The sequence below is a fragment of the Chionomys nivalis genome, chromosome 1 (genome assembly GCF_950005125.1).
Source record: "Chionomys nivalis chromosome 1, mChiNiv1.1, whole genome shotgun sequence".
Lineage (NCBI taxonomy): Eukaryota > Metazoa > Chordata > Mammalia > Rodentia > Cricetidae > Chionomys > Chionomys nivalis.
Window position 1 is genome coordinate 79,042,472 of NC_080086.1, and position 16,105 is coordinate 79,058,576.

Sequence of the window (16,105 nt, forward strand, 5' to 3'; positions counted from 1 at the left end):
GATCCAGCACCCACATTGGGCAGCTTACAGTTGCCTGTGACTTCAGCTCAAGGGGATCTGGCACCTCCTGGCTTCTGCAGACAACTGTACATGCATAGTGCATGCACACACACAGACACATAAATAAAAATAACTTAAAAATAAAAATATTGAAGAAAGTTGAGGATGTTTTATGTCTTAGAGTATCACATATCCATCTAAGATTTAATTCTGTTTCTAAAAATAATCATATCCATCTCAGAATGAAAATTTACCTTTATTCTTAATAAATGATAGAATTGCATGTATATAAAATCATGGTTCTGTTTTCTTTGTGTGTGTGTATGTGGTGTATGCATGTGTTTGCATGTATGTGTGGATGTGCTCACCCATGCATGCACATGTGGAAGCCAGAAGCTGACATTGGCTATCTTTCTCACTCACTCTTTACCTTGTTTTTTATTAAGATAGAGACTCTTCTGGGCTGGAGGGTGGCTCAGGACTAGCTGCTCTTACAGAAGATCTGGGTTTGGGTCCCATCACCCACATGCTCACTCAGAATCACCTGTAACTCCAGTTCCAGGATATCAAGTGCCCTCTTGTGGCTTCCTTGGGCACCAGGCAAGTACATGGTGCACATACATGCACACAGGCAAACACATCCATACACATAATAAAACAAAACCATTAACATTTTTTTTTAAGATAGGAGTTCTCATTGAACATTCAGCTCACTGTTTCAGATGGCTGGCTGGACTGACTAGCCAGAAAGCCCTTGGATCTACCTGTCTCTTCCCCCCACACAAGTAGGGGCACAGATTCGTGCTGGCACCTCTGACTTTCATGTGTGTTCTGGGGATCCAGCTCAGGTCCTCATATTTGTACCAGCAACCACTTTACCTACTGAGACACCTCCCCACCCAAAAATAATTGTTTTAAAATAAATTTCCTCCTGATTTGTTATCAACAAATGTTTTATTTGCATACCTTTTTTCTAAACCTGTGTATTTGGGGTCATCTAAAATTTCTCAGATGAAAGGGTATAAGTGAAAAGAGCCCTATTCCTGGGGGAATTCTAATCCAGTTAAACTGGCAATTAAGATTAATCATCCCAACATCCTTTGTTTGTTGTTTATGGCAGGAATTTTGTCATAACAATAAAAACTAGCACAGCCCCTTAGAACCAAAGATTTTGGTGCTTTTCATTCTGTCCCTGGCAAAACGGAGCATAGTCAAACATTAGGTATTAAATATTTATACCATAAACCAGAAATGAAAATTTTTAAGTTGGTGTCTTAGCTAGGTTTTCAGTTTCTGTGATGAAACGCCATGACCAAAAGCAAGGCGGGGAGGAGAGGGTTTGTTTCACTTACTCTTCCTTCCACCTGACTTCAGCATAGGAGGCAGTCAGGGTAGGAACTCAAACAGGGCAGGAACCTAGAGGCAGGAGTTGGTGCAGAGGCCATGGAGGAGGGCTGCTTACTGGCTTGCTCCTCATGGCTTGCTAGCTTTCTCAGAGAACCTAGGGCCACCAGACCAGGGCATCCACTTTGACAATGGGCTGGGCCCTCCTATCAATCACTAATTAAGACGATGCCCTATTATCTGCATACAGCCTGATTTTATAGAGGCGTTTGCTTAATTGAGGCTCTGTCCTCCCAAATGATGTTAACTTGTGCAAAGTTGAAATAAAACTAGCCAGGACAGTTGAATTTTTACTTTCCTTTTAAAAAAAGTTTAAAAATATTTTTATCTCTGTGTATGTGTATCTCTGTGTGTTTCTGTCTCCTCTGTTTCTCTCTTTGTCTCTCTGTGTGTGCGTGTATGTGTGAGCACATGCATGTGTGTGTGCGCACGCACATGTATGCACTCACTGTACATGTGTGTTTGCCTTTGGGGGCCAGAGGAAGGCATCAGATCCCTTGGAGCTAGAGTTACACACAATTGTGCACCACCAAATGTGGGTTCTAGGAACTAAATTCATGTCCTCTGGAAGAGCAGCAAGTCAGCTAACCCCTGAGCCATCGCTCCCATTCTATGTTGCAATTTTTTTTTTTTTTTTTGGTTTTTCGAGACAGGGTTTGTCTGTGGTTTTGGAGCCTGTCCTGGAACTAGCTCTTGTAGACCAGGCTGGTCTTGAACTCACAGAGATCCACCTGCCTCTGCCTCCCAAGTGCTAGGATTAAAGGTGTGCGCCACCACCGCCCGGCTATGTTGAAATATTTTAAAGGGAGAAAAACCATACTGATCAATGGAAGACAGTGCGTTTTTCCCAAGAAGAAATCCCACTGAATAAATCTTTTCTGTTTCCGCAGTCATCTGAGTCTGAGAGCTTAGGGGAAGTGTAGCGGTTCCCACAAGGCCTGTGAGGGAGCCTCTCACAAACATTGTGACAGCCTTAGTCTGGAACACAGATGCTGCATTTCTCGTCCTCTCCTCCTCTGAGCAGGGCTGCATTTCCTTGCCCTCCTAAGGGAAAGTAGATGTTATCACGTGAACTAGTTTGGCCAAAAGAACATGAGTGGAATGACACCCGTTAGCTCTTGGATGAACTCACGGATTTAGCCAAACCACGTCTGGACAGTGTTACTATCCACTCTTGAGGGCAGGTTAGAGATAAAGGACTTTTTGAAGTCAAAGATGGCAATGACTTTGGAGATAAGCTATTAACCAGGTGAGACTTGGGGCCCCAGGGAGCTAGGTTTCCACAGTTCTGAGACCTGGGCTCCACCTACAGAGCTATGAGAGCTCCTGGTGAGCTGAGGGAGAACAGGAGATCTTGTTGGCTGACAGCTGGCTCTGAACTTCTGGGTCTCCCTGTCCCACACATGACTGGGAGCTTGAGGAAGGGTAATGGAGACAGATATAAGTAAAGTACACTGAGAGGGAAAGTTGCCAATGATTTTTCCATGTCTGTGGACACTGGAAGTCTCCCTTGAAGACGGTTTGCTCATCTTCTCCTTTGAACTTCAGTGATCACTGGGAATTGAGGAAAAACAGTATCAGGACCTTTAGCGGCCAGAAGTCTGTGACACCCAGAACCCTCTGCATGTGGAGATAGCTAACTGGGGTCGGGAGGGTCCTGGGAAAGCAGGGACAGGCTCCAACTGCTTCTTCCCTTGTGAATGTCAATGTGACCAGGACCTTCTGTTACCAAACTCAGGGTCATAATCTGTGAAGTCTAAGTTTGGCTACTGGTCCCAAGCAAGTCAATTAAAATGATCAAATTAATAGCAAAAGACAGAAAAAGATTTATAGAATGTGCCATTTTGAGAAAAGGGACAACGACAGCCCTCACTCTAGTTCATATTCAGCATCCTGAAGTGACATTAAAGTTTAAACAGAGGGCTTGTCTAATTTGGATCCATGGAAGCTATAAAATTATACATGCATGTTCATTGAAGTTTGTGATAATTTGTTGGGAAGCAATAGGAGACACTGGAGTGATGGCTCAGCAGTTAAGAGTACTTCCAGAGGACCGGGGTTCGAGTCCTAGCAAGCACATGGCAGCTTGCAGCTGTCTATTGCTCCAGTTCCAGAGAATCTGGCATCCTTGCACAGACATATATGTCAGCAAAACACCAATACATGTAAAATAAAAATAAAGTTTAAATAGAGGGACAGGATGTGCAGTCTGAGCAGCAGCAGTTAGGATGTGGTCTTGTTCTCCACTGACTCATCATTGCCTGAGCTTCAGGTTTATCCTGCCTGGTGGTCTGACAACTTAGAACCTGTGAAATCCTTGCTGGGGATGAGCTCCCCCTCTGACTAGTGCCAGGCTTGTCTTTTCCTTCTCTCACCATGAGGTTTCTGGGACAATGTCAGTTTTGTTCAGTTGAAGCTCCATCCTAAGCCCCTTTCCCAATCTCTCTCCAAACCTTGCTGCATCTCAGAAAACCCGCCAAATAATGACCCCTCTCCCAGAGATGCTCAAGACCACTCCCACAGAGTACTTAAACTTCCCCCAGAAAACAGATGCGTCGTTTTCCAGTCTTCTTTTCCAGTCTCCTCTCTGTGGGTCTGGAAAATCATCTGGGAATATTGTATCCATTCAACCGGGCGTTTTCTAATTCGTTTTGATTTGGTCTGATATGATTTATTGCTTCAGCAGAGAGGCTGATCGGGGTGCGGAAACTTTTCAAGTTTCTTTGGGTTCATTGTTTTATAGTCTGATAGACTGAGGGAAACAAGCATGTCTTCAAAATGAGGTCATGCTGGAATGGTGGTTCATGATTTAATCCCAGCATTCAGGATGGAGAGGCAGGGTGATCTCTGTAGGTTTTGCGCAAATAGCATAGGACTTTACAGGCTAGTCAAGGATACATGATGATATTATGTCTTAAAACAAACAAAAATTTTTGTAATATTAAAGAAATTACATCCGGAGCTGTTAAGGGTTGAGGACCTGCCCCAAACTGCAGATATCAGATGATATCTATTGTCAACTATTTGATGAAATTCTTGTGGGATGTATGTTCACAACCAATTTAGCCTTGTCTAATTTGGATCCATGGAAGCTATAAAATTATACATGCATGTTCATTGAAGTTTGTGATAATTTGTTAGGAAGCAATAGGAGACAAATATCCCACACGACAGACTTAAGATCTTTTCCTGAGTTCAAGGGGAATCCACTGAATGGTTTAAGGATGGTGGGGCCAGGATTATATTTATACCATACAAGGTCTGCTGATGGCTGCTTCTAGAAGTGTGAGCATGGATACAGAAAAACTGGTTGGGAAATTTCTAGAGAGAAGAGGCAGGAGGAGAGAGAGGTACAGGGATCTACTGAGGACAAAGAACAGAGAGAAAATTGGTTCCAAACACACTGGGAAAATGATGATGGAGCCCAAGGGTAAAGTAAAGTAAAAACGAGGTCAATGGTGTCTTCCAAGCTTAGGAAGACAATCCCTGGGCCAGCCATTTGGGGGATAAAGAGAAATTAGCAAATACATACAAGCTTGTTAAGTCGCAGTGTATATTAAAGCCATGCTTACTCCTGTTCTTATTAAAAATCAAGTTTCTAAATCTATTTACAAAGAGTTTTCCTAAAATACTAAAGACTCTAATAATAATATCCTAGGAATCATTGTATTTCAATAGTGGGATCAGCATGTCTGTTGTTGTGGTAACAACTGCTGGGATGAATGGCAGAGAAAATTTCATTCATGTAAAGCTAAAGTTAAATGGACATCAGCATTTGATATCTCCCCCTTTAGCTGATAATCTCCTTCTGTGGTCTTCACCATCCCCACACGCATGTCCTCTGTCCTCGTCTTTAGTAGGCTTTCTTTTCTTTTTTCCGTTTTTGAGAAAGGGTCTCGCAACGTAGTTCTGGTTACCCTGAAACTCACTTTGTAGACCAGGCTGGCCTGGTCCTCACAGAGATCCACCTGCTTCTGCTCCCTGAGTGCTGGGATTAAAGGTGTGTGCCACTACACCTGGCTAAGTTTTCTTAACTTTAGTGATATGATGAGATGAACAATGTCTGGATGACAACAGAGTATTAATGTCACAAAGCAAAGCAGTACAGAATCAAGATGTGCTACCACAGATTCTGCCAGGGCTGGGCTGGGGTGATGGTTTGGATGGAAATGGCTCCATAGCCTCATCTATTCAAAGACTTGGTCTGCAGTTGGTGGGGCTGGTTGGGAGAGGAGTAAGGGGTGTGGCATGCTGGAGGAGCTGTGTCACTGGGGCTTTGAAACTTCAAAGATGTGCACCATTCTCAGTGTGTATGTCTCTCTGTCTTGCGGTTGTGTCTCAAGATGTGGCTCAGCTAGTGCCATACCTTCCTGCTTGCTGTCATGCTCCCCATTATGAAGGTCACACTCTAACCCTCTGACTCTGTAAACCCCAAGTAACCTTTGTCATTAACAATTTCCCATGGTATCTTATCACAGCAATAGAGAAAGAACTAAGACGAGCGGCCCTCTGCCTTCCCAGCTCTTCTCAGGAAGATGACTTCCCAGCTGCATAACCCTTATAGGATATGTGCAAAACAGGAAGCAAAGTGGAAGTTGGCCTTCCTGCCAAAGACTTGGAGAATTCTAGACAAACATTTCCTAGGATCTACTTATACATTATTGGCCAGGGTTCAGCCAATCATGACTGAGCACACTGCAGCCTGGTTGAAACTTCCATGTGTAGAAGAGGCAGGTGGGCAGCTGAACACACAAGCATCCTCTATGGTACTGGAATGGTGACTTAAGGGTAAGATACTGGATGCTCTTCCAAAGGACTAGGCCCCAGTACCCACATGGTGGCTTACAACCATCTGTAATTCCAGTGTCAGGGGATCCAGTGCTTTCTCTGACCTCTGTGGGCTCCTGTACACATGCAATGCGCATACCTACACTCAGCTACACTCATATACACATAAAAAATTTAAATTATAAAAAAGAAAGCTGCCTTTGCTGTCTACCTTCCTTGTGGGATTGTGGACCCAACCCCTCTTCTAAAATCCCATACAGATAGCAGATGATGGAAGAGATATGGAAAATACTCAATTTTTATAAAGCAATAAACATTACAGAATAAAGAAGCTACCTCAGAGTCATCAGGGACCTACCTTCTCATAGGAGGGATGTTGTCCAAGACCGTGAGCCTAAGAAGTCCTCTGATGGGTGACACTCACCCTGCCCATTTCCCCAGCACAGGCTTTGGACCTGACTAGGGGAAGTCCTCATCTTTCCATGACTAAGCTCCCAGAAACAAGAATTCTTGGCTACATTATAAAGATGCCCAGGAAAATGCTGGGGAAATGAAGAGAGGACATTGTCCTGTGGGTGTATCTCCTGGGAAGGCCTGTGAGGGGCCTGGAAAATTACCACAGGCTTTTCTTCAGCCTTGGGAAACTCACTGGAGGTCAGGCCCTGAGCAGAACTTGACTTCACGCTCTTCTCTCCCATCAGTAGCTGTATGGACACTTCCCATGAGTAAGGAGACAAGCATGTGTAAACCAGTCGCAGAAGGCCCTACTCCTTCCTTGGGACCATGGGCCCCAGAGAGCAGCTTCCAGAATTGTTTCTTGTTCAGTCTACCCAACAGCCTCCTTCTGATCTGGTCGCTCTGCTACCCCTGCTCATCCACCACTCAAGACAGGAGGGCAGATGGTCCTGAACTAACCCACATGGCTACTCATTGTCCCCCTCACTGGGAAAGCTGGTCTTGTATGCGTTAGTTAGATGGACTTATCTACCTGTGGCTATCTGACAGCACACAGCTACCCTAGGATATAGTCCTACTGCTATGAAGAATGTATCACACAGGGCAAAGTGCTGCCTAAAAACTTGTGGTGATGCTTGTTTTCACAAACTAGGGTCTTTGGGAAGAAGGAACCTCAGTGAGAAAAGGGCTCCATCAGACTGGCCTGAAGGCAAGCCCATGGAATATTTTCTTGATTAATAATTGATGTGGGAAGGTCCAGCCACTGTGGGTAGTACCATCCCTGAGCAGGTGGTCCTGGGAGGTATAAGAAGGCAAGCTGAGCCTGGAGATCAAGCCAGAAAGTAGCGTTCCTCCATGCTCTGCTTCAGTTCTTGCCTCGAATTCCTGCCTTGACTTTCCTCAATGATGGACTGTGGTTAGAACCAAATAAAAACCCTTCCTTCTCCAAGTTGCTTTTGGTCTAAATGTTTTATTACAGCAATAGAAAGCAAATTAAGACGGAATCCATGCCTAGTGGGGCCGGTCCGCAAATGCAGAGCAGGACACGCCAAGGACCTCAGGTGGCAGGATGCTGTGTGAGATGGTCTGGCTAACAGGCTAAGAAGCAGAAGCAGACAGAAGCCCGGAGCACTGGGGACTGTGGCCTCTGGCATCAGTTTGGTCACTGATCTTCAATGTGTTGAGCCCACAGTCCACAAACTTCTGTAGAACTGCCCTTTTCCCTGAAGCACGAAAAATAAAAACACAGGCACAGAAACTGGGGTTCAACCTAAAGATCCAAAAAGCAAAGCAGCCAGCCACTGGCTCTTACCTCAACCTCAGTCTGAAAATGGTGATCCTGCCTCCAAGAATCTCATAATGAGACTGAGATCTGTCTCCTCCTGTTTTATAATCTTCTCTACTTCTGGGATTAAGGGTGTGCACCACTACCACCTGTTTTCTATGACAAGTTAGTGTGGCTACTAGGATTAAAAGTGTGTATCATTGTGGCTACTGGGATTAAAGGTGTGTGTCCTCACTGCCTGGTCTGCAAGGCTGGCCAGTGTGGCTGTTGTACTTCTCTGATCTTCAGGCAAGCTTTATGTATTAAAATACAAATGGAATGCCACTCCATTTCCCTCCAGCAATCTTGGCCTCACGTCTCGCCATCTGCTCACTGATCAGAGCAGAGAAGTCTCACTGCCCCAGACATTACTGAGGGATTGTGTCAGGAGGTGGCTGAGCAAGGACATCAGCAGAGTCTTCCTTGAGATGTGTGCCAACTCTAGGGTGACATTTTCACTTTCTCTAAGTAGACTTGGTTCTCTGTGAAACAGCCAGTGGGAAGCAAGCCAAGGACTTGATCACATGGCACCGCAGATGGCCTGTATGACTGCAACAGCCCACACTGGGTTCCCTTTGCAGTTTAGCCACGGGGTTGTCGAGTCCTTTGAGGAGCCCAGAATTCAGGTCTTGGTACTTTTCTCCAACTTCCAAGTCTGCCATTTTGCAATCTGGGAATCCCTAAGAGATTTCTTTGGGGAGTTTTCCCTGTACCACAGATACAACAGAGAAGAGGTGCCCCTGATCTGTATTCTGGAGGGAAGTTCCCTAATGATAGTGAGCTTCTTCTGAACAAAGGGGCTGGAGACAGGAAGTTGAAGAGCTGTTTCTGAGCCAGCAGCCTGGCTTCAGGTCCTCAGTCTACCACAGGCTTGCTGATGTGTCCTTGAGCAAGCCGTTGTTAACAGAGGGAAGGAGTCACACCCCCTTACTAGCCGATGCTGTGACTGGGTGAGCGGGCCATGGCATAAGCTATTCTATCCAGCTCAGAGCTGACCTATGGAAGGTTTTGCAAGCTTGAACTCTGTACCAAATTCTTGACTTATTTTATCTCCTCATGTAATGATCTGAGAGAGTATTTAAGGCAGGTTGTAAAAGGCTATTTTTACATACAACAAATAATTCTTTAAAATAGACAAGCAGAAGCATACCAAGTAAAAACAAAAAGGAGTGGAAGAGGGGCTGGGGAGTTGGCTCAGTCAGTAAGGTGCTTGCTGTGCACGTCTGAGGACCCCCAGGAACCAGGTCAAAAGGCCCAGTATGATGAAATGCTCCGATAAACCCAGCACGGGGGAAGGCGTTCCCTTGCCAGCTTAGCCTACTTGGCAAGTTCCAGGCTAGTTAGAGACCCTATCTCTTTTCTTTCTTTCTTTCTTTCTTTCTTTCTTTCTTTCTTTCTTTCTTTCTTTCTTTCTTTCTTTCTTTCTTTCTTTCCTTTCTCTTTTTCTTTTCTTTTCTTTTTTTTTTTTTTTTTAAGACAGGGTTTCTCTATAGCTTTGGAGCCTGTACTGGAACTAGCTCTTGTAGACCAGGCTGGCCTCAGACTCACAGAGATCCACCTGCCTCTGCCTCCTGAGTGCTTGGATTAAAGGCATGTGCCACCACCGCCTGGCTGAGAGACCCTATCTCAAATAGATAAAATGGTCAGGCAGTGGTGGCACTGATCTTTAATCCCTGCACTAGGGAAGCAGAGACAGGTGGATCTCTGAGTTCAAGGCCAGTCTGGTCTACAAAGTGAGTTCCAGGACAGTCAGAGCTGTTTCACAGAGAAACCAAAAATAAATAAAGTGGACAACACCTGAGGAAGGAGACTTGAGGTTGACCTTTGGTCTACATACACATCTCTCTCTCTCACACACAAGATATAAAGAGACACGTGCAACAAACACACAATTTTAACTAATGAAAAGGAATGAGCAATGGTTAAAGAAGCATTCTATTTTTGTTTTGTTTTTCAAGACAGGGTTTCACTATAGCTTTGAAGCCTGTCCTAGAACTAGCTCTTGTAGACCAGGCTGGCCTTGAACTCAGAGATTTGCCTGCCTTTGCCTCCCAAGTGCTGGGATTAAAGGTGTGTGTCACCACTGTCTGGCCTGTATGACTGATTAGTATGGCTGCTTTGCCCTCTGATCTTCAGGCAAGCTTTATTTATTAAAACACAAATAATATACCACTGTTAAGAAGTAATGGAGAAATGTCCGTTTCATCTGTGGGGAGACTAAAGCGGAAAGGACTCTACCTCGTGGAAAGCACACCCAGCCCATAGGACTCCACCTCGTGGAAAGCACACCCAGCCCATAGGACTCCACCTCGTGGAAAGCACACCCAGCCCATAGGACTCCACCTCGTGGAAAGCACACCCAGCCCATAGGACTCCACCTCGTGGAAAGCACACCCAGCCCATAGGACTCCACCTCGTGGAAAGCACACCCAGCCCATAGGACTCCACCTCGTGGAAAGCACACCCAGCCCATAGGACTCCACCTCGTGGAAAGCACACCCAGCCCATAGGACTCCACCTCGTGGAAAGCACACCCAGCCCATAGGACTCCACCTCGTGGAAAGCACACCCAGCCCATAGGACTCCACCTCGTGGAAAGCACACCCAGCCCATAGGATTCCACCTCGTGGAAAGCACACCCAGCCCATAGGACTCCACCTCATGGAAAGCACACCCAGCCCATAGGCGGGTGTGTGGTGAGGCCTTTCAGCCTTGCACTCTGCAGCTGGATGACTTTGTTGTGAAGACTACACTGAACTACAGCAGCATTCGAACTTGTACCCACTAGACGCCAGTAGCATCTACAGCTGTGACACAAATGTCTTTAGGTGAAATTTCCAGATGTGCGGGAGGGAGTGCAAATGTGCCCCAGTTGAGAAGCACTTGGTGTGCAGGTGAACACCTAGAGTGTGGAGGACTCCATGAACACTTGTTAACCACTACTGTGCACACACGAGAAAGGCAGTGCAGGAAGGCCGGGCACCTCCCTTGCACGGGAGGGACCTGTCCTCTCAGATGAGGCACACATGGCTAGACCACAATGGGAATGGAACCTGCAGTGGGAAGCAATGACTGAACTAATTTTTCCGAGTTTCCTCTCTCCTGGCCTCTGAGCACCTAGGTGACTTCTCTTTCCTCCCCAGAGAGCCAGCAGTTTGGTCCTACATAGAGGACTGTGCGGTGCAAACTCACATGGTGCCTTCTGGATATCTTAACCTTTGGTCAGCAATGAGGCAGAATTTCCTGGCGACGTGCATTTGGCATGCTGTATTACTGGTTCTGTAGAGTAGGTAGGGCCCACACGGTTCACACAAGTGCAGGTTGTGGTGGGATGGATGTGGGACGGGAGAAATGGGCACTGGGTGCTATCTTTGGGAGCAGGCAAACAGTAGGTGCCACCGAGCACACGGCCACCCTGTTGACACACCTGCTTCAGTGTAACCACTAGAGAGCCTTCAGTGACACCTGGGACCTGCACCCAAACTCCTTAGCATAGAAGGGTACAGGCACTTGCTGAACCAGAGGGATAGTTCTTCTTGGACACTGAGGGTCTAAGTTTTTAATTTGCTGAGCTGGGCTGGCCCAGACCCTTGCAAGAGGATTCTCCCACACAGCTGCACTCCAGCCCTTGTTCTTTCGGACAGGATCTTACTATGTAGGTCAAGTTGGTCTTGAATTCACATGGAGACTTTGAGCTTGAGAGTCCAAGTGCTGGACTTACATGTGTGTGTCATCAAGCCAAACTGTAATGTGTGGATGGAAATTTCTCATGGAACTGTTTTAGAGGAAATATTGGCTGTCAAACATCCCCTCCTTTTGGCCCTGTGGTGTCCCGGCAGGAACTCTGGAAGGTGGACATGCCGTTTCCCTAACATGCTGGACTCGGAAGCTTTCTGCTGAGAGAACAGCACCTATCTTCTGCCAGGCTTCGTGTTAGGTCTTTGCAGCTGCCTTTAAAGCCCCTTTAAAACCCTGCAGACAATGTGTGGAACCAGAAGACATTGGCTATTCAGAGCTCGCGCTAGGACCTAGGGCTAGCGACTCACTTCCGAGAAGTCGTCTCATAGTTATGTGAAGTTAGTTTTAAGTTAGAGTACTTAGGACTGGGTTAACTAAGCCCGTTCTTGCTGTATACTCTTCTGGAGCTCTTCCCACACCCAGGTTGCATCCCAGGCCATTCTATCCTAATCTTGGAGTGTGGTTTTATTATCAGCCTTCTAAAATAGTCGCTAGGTGCCAGGGACAGAGTTTAGAGGTAGGCCTGGCATGAGCGCCCTGGGCTGTCTTCAGCACTGAAGGGGGATATGACTCCACTCCCAAGCGGAGGAGTAGCAAGAGCACAATGGGCTGTTCATATCTAGAGCCTGCTCACCTCCCTCTCATGGGGTCGTTTTATAGAATCACTTGTTTGTTTTGGTATTTCTCTGTTCAGAACCCTTTGAGGCTGGTCTCCATGGCAGGTTATGGCAACAGTCTTGGGAGTATTCTCAGGACTGCAAATGTTCTTTTTCTGAAGAAAGTTTAAGAGTCACAGTGGCCCAAGTTAAATGTGAGAGAGAAGAAGGAACCAGAGGGATCAGATACTGTGAGGATGGGTAGACGCCACCACCTCAGGCTCCAGTACAGGCCACAGGTCAGGCACAGGTGAGGTCAGTCCCTAGCCATGCTTTTCCACTCAGGGTTTGCTCCTTCAGCTCCATGCACTTCAGTTCCGGGGGAGGTTGGGGCCATGAAACCATTTATTCTCTAGATGCCACAGCCCTAGCTTACCTTTCCTACGAGGACCCCTTCTCACCACTCTACTCCGTGTAGAAACAGTAATGAGTTTACCTTTTCACCCTAAGAATGAGTGCCTTATCCTGCGGGCTGCGTCCTCAGGGTAGGGTTTTCCAGAGACCCTTCCTCTCTGCCTCCCTTTGAAGCTGTGACATTCTTCTATGCCATGTCCTATAGTCTGTCACAAGGTGCTGGCTTTCTTGGGTGCACACAGGAGGCACGGGTTGGATCCCATCATGAGCCTGGAAAAGGCTACAGAGTCTCTCTCTTGGCAAGGCCTACCTTTAACCCAGCTCACTCCTGAGGCCACTGCGGCCCTCTTACTCCACAAAGGTTGACACAAATTCTTCCCATAGGCTTCTGTTCTGGAGTCAGAGGTGAAGAATGGAGGTCAGGGCTGAGACCTGCCCATAGACTGCCAAATAAAAGCAGGAAGAAGTACCTGAACTTTGACTATGCCAAGAAAATCCCAATTATCAGATGTAAAAACTATAAATGAAGGGAACAGATTAAAAACCTATGTCTTGATTCTCTCCCAACAGCCAGTCCTGGCTATGTTTATTACTCAGACCACGCTGGAACAACAGTGGACAAAAATAGAATCGGCCATGGTCGGACAAAGCCTCTGCCCTTTCGTCCTAGTCAGGACACCTTATTGCATGCCTCAAAGACCTCACAGTGCAGGGCCCGTGGGTGACTGCAGGCTTTGACATGAAGCTAGGAGCAGAGGCAGGCAGGACAGGCTACTTGCTGAATAGCCCCAGAGGGACCCCTGGGGCTTTCTGTGAGGTAGAGAACTGTGGGGTCCCAGAGATGTCCTGGCTGTGGGGCCAGTCTGCTCTGGTACATGCAGTCATACAGCAATGCCAGCAGGGCCAGGCAGGGCCTTGCGTCACTTTGTCTTTAGCCTGGGTGGAGACTCTTTGAGTACTCTCCTCTAGAGGCTGCAGCAAGGAGGACAGGGAGGGGAAGCAGGTTTCATGTCCTTTCAGGCTCTTCAGGGTGCCCCAGGGATGCTTTCGCAGCCACTGGCAATGGATCTCACCGGCAGCACCTGGGACTGCCAAGAGCAGTGGCTCACAGTGGCATTTCCACTGTGAAGTCCTGGGCATCTGTCAGGGATTTGGCTGAGGCCTCCTGGAGCACAGGTAAAGCCATGGTCATCCTGAGGGCTTGGGCAGCCTTGTTACCGATCCCGAGATGGGAGCAGAAAGGTGAAGCTGGCCCAAGCTGCTTTCTGGAGCCCAAGGTCACTGCTCTGCTATGTCACTCTGAATGGCCAGCTGTGCCCACCCTCAGGTCCTCCGGGCTAGGCAGACAATGCTGCTATCTTAGGGGCTGCTTGAGCTCGAACAGGCCTGTCCCGCCTTTGACGACTTTCCCCACCACGAGACAGGCTGAAGGTGATTTCAGTTCATCATGGGATCCTGTGAAAAACAGAAGAGCGTGTGTTGGGGTCTGAGGACTCAGTGCCTCAGAGGCCCTGCACACTCACACCGTGGCCCTGTACCTAGTTTGGAAGAGGAGACTCCCTGCCTTATTCCATCAGAACGCAGACCTTTATCGTCTGTTGCTTCTCCACTTCTAATTCCAAGTTTACTTCATGCAAAGACGCACCGTGGGACAAGCCTATTTGACTAGGGAAGGCCCAAATCACTGCTCACACTCACCCATCATGGTGGCCTGTTTGAGAAACTGGAAGCTGGTTTCAAATGTCATCTGCTGCAAAGGGGAGGAACTTGACTGGATCCCAAAGCGATTGAGTGGCTTATAAACACCCTCAAAACACATATAGTCAGCGACCAGGGAGAGATGGCGAGGGTCAACTGCAATGCCTGTCATGGGGCAGAATTAGGAGGGGTAAGCAATGACAGGAGAAGAGTTGGGGAGCAACACCTGACACAAGGCAGCTACTACCACACCCCAAGGTGCCTCTCAGCTCCTCTACCCCCGCACCTACACCTGGCCCAGGCACTGCGCGGACTCCATCTTGCACATAAGTTCATCTAGTAGCACAGGAAACAAAAATCTGTTGGACTGTGCTGTTTCTACCTGGAATCTAGAACCTTGATGGGTCAAGCCATGAACCGTGAACTTCACAAAAGGCACCAGCAACTGGGACATCACTGAGTGGCTTCAAGAGTCAAAGCCACCATCGCCCATGCTCTCTCATGGGGACTCTCAAGCAACTATAGCCCCTGTATACTCTATAGCCATGCTTCTGTTCCCACCAGAGACTCGGTTCTCTGCCATGCCATTGGGCACTCCCACTAGGCCAGGTATGCTGTCATGTTCTGCTTACCATACACTGCAAACACATCCTTAATCTCCTTCTCAATGACCCTCAGTGCAGCCTCGATGCCATAAGTGTTGGCCATGGCGTGGATATCATTGGAGTAGAGGCGGCGCAGGTCCAGCACCTGGGCAAGGGAAGGAGAGACTGACCTAAGTGTCCATTGCCGGCTCTCTTCTGTGTGCATGTCCTCTACCATTCTCGCTTGCCTTGTGCCCATGGCCGGGCCAGCTGGTGCCAAGTGTGCAGAGGCAGCAGGGATGAGGGAAAGGGATGCTGCTGGCAGAACTGCCGCTGCACATCAGTCAGGGTTAGACTGTCTCGCTGTTGTGACCAGACAACTCAGGATGCACTTTAGATTCAGAGAGAAACATTTTTTCGTTGTTCATTATTATACTTTTAACAAATATCTGTTTACTGGGATGGATGCTTGGGAGGTTAGGAAGAGTCCCTCAAATACCTCTCTAGGGTGCCCAGGGCAGGAACAGGTTGGACCCCACAAGTTACTGGGCCTCATTAGAGGCCTGAGGCTCCAACTGAGCCAGAGGGACTCTCAGCGGCTCTGCACTATGGATGGAGCGGGCCCTGCCCCAGTACTAGCCACACTGCACAGGAGCCAGAGATAGGCTGCCAGGCTGAGCACTTGAAACAAACCCCAAGTGAATATAGTCACATCCTGCACACTCAGGAGATACAGATCTCTTCCTGCTCACCCCTTGGGCAAGCTCTTGGTAAAAAGCTCTAGAGCACCATTGGTGGAGGCAGAAGCATGGGAGCACAGGGCCATTGGTGGAGGCAGAAGCACGGGAGCACAGGACTTTGGAAAGTGCAATGTGGACGAGGAGATAAGGGGCCAGAGCAGCCCCAAGCTCCTAAGTAGCCTGGAGGAAACCCTTATGCCCTGAAGCATTCTACAGAGAGGAGAAAGGACTGGGGAGGAGATGGGACGGAGCACAGGCCTCCTGCAGCTCCTGGCAGGTGCTCTGGGTTGGGCTGCAGCTACCTGTACCAGATAAAGCAAGCAGCAGCACTCGGGCCAGCAATGCAGCATAGTGCTCCTTATA

General features: G+C 47.7%; 1 protein-coding gene across 1 annotated transcript in view; it reads right to left on the reverse strand.

The window, feature by feature from the left end:
- Nucleotides 1-13,276: 13,276 nt before the first annotated feature.
- The window catches only part of Polr1a (RNA polymerase I subunit A), a 66,127-nt gene continuing 63,298 nt past the window's right edge, over nucleotides 13,277-16,105 (reverse strand). The window contains exons 32-34 of the mRNA XM_057780082.1: nucleotides 15,051-15,168; nucleotides 14,419-14,583; nucleotides 13,277-14,175 (exon numbers count right to left, since the gene is read on the reverse strand). Coding sequence (XP_057636065.1) covers nucleotides 14,075-14,175; nucleotides 14,419-14,583; nucleotides 15,051-15,168 — 384 coding nt within the window. The 3' untranslated portion in view covers nucleotides 13,277-14,074. The remainder of the gene's footprint in view (nucleotides 14,176-14,418; nucleotides 14,584-15,050; nucleotides 15,169-16,105) is intronic.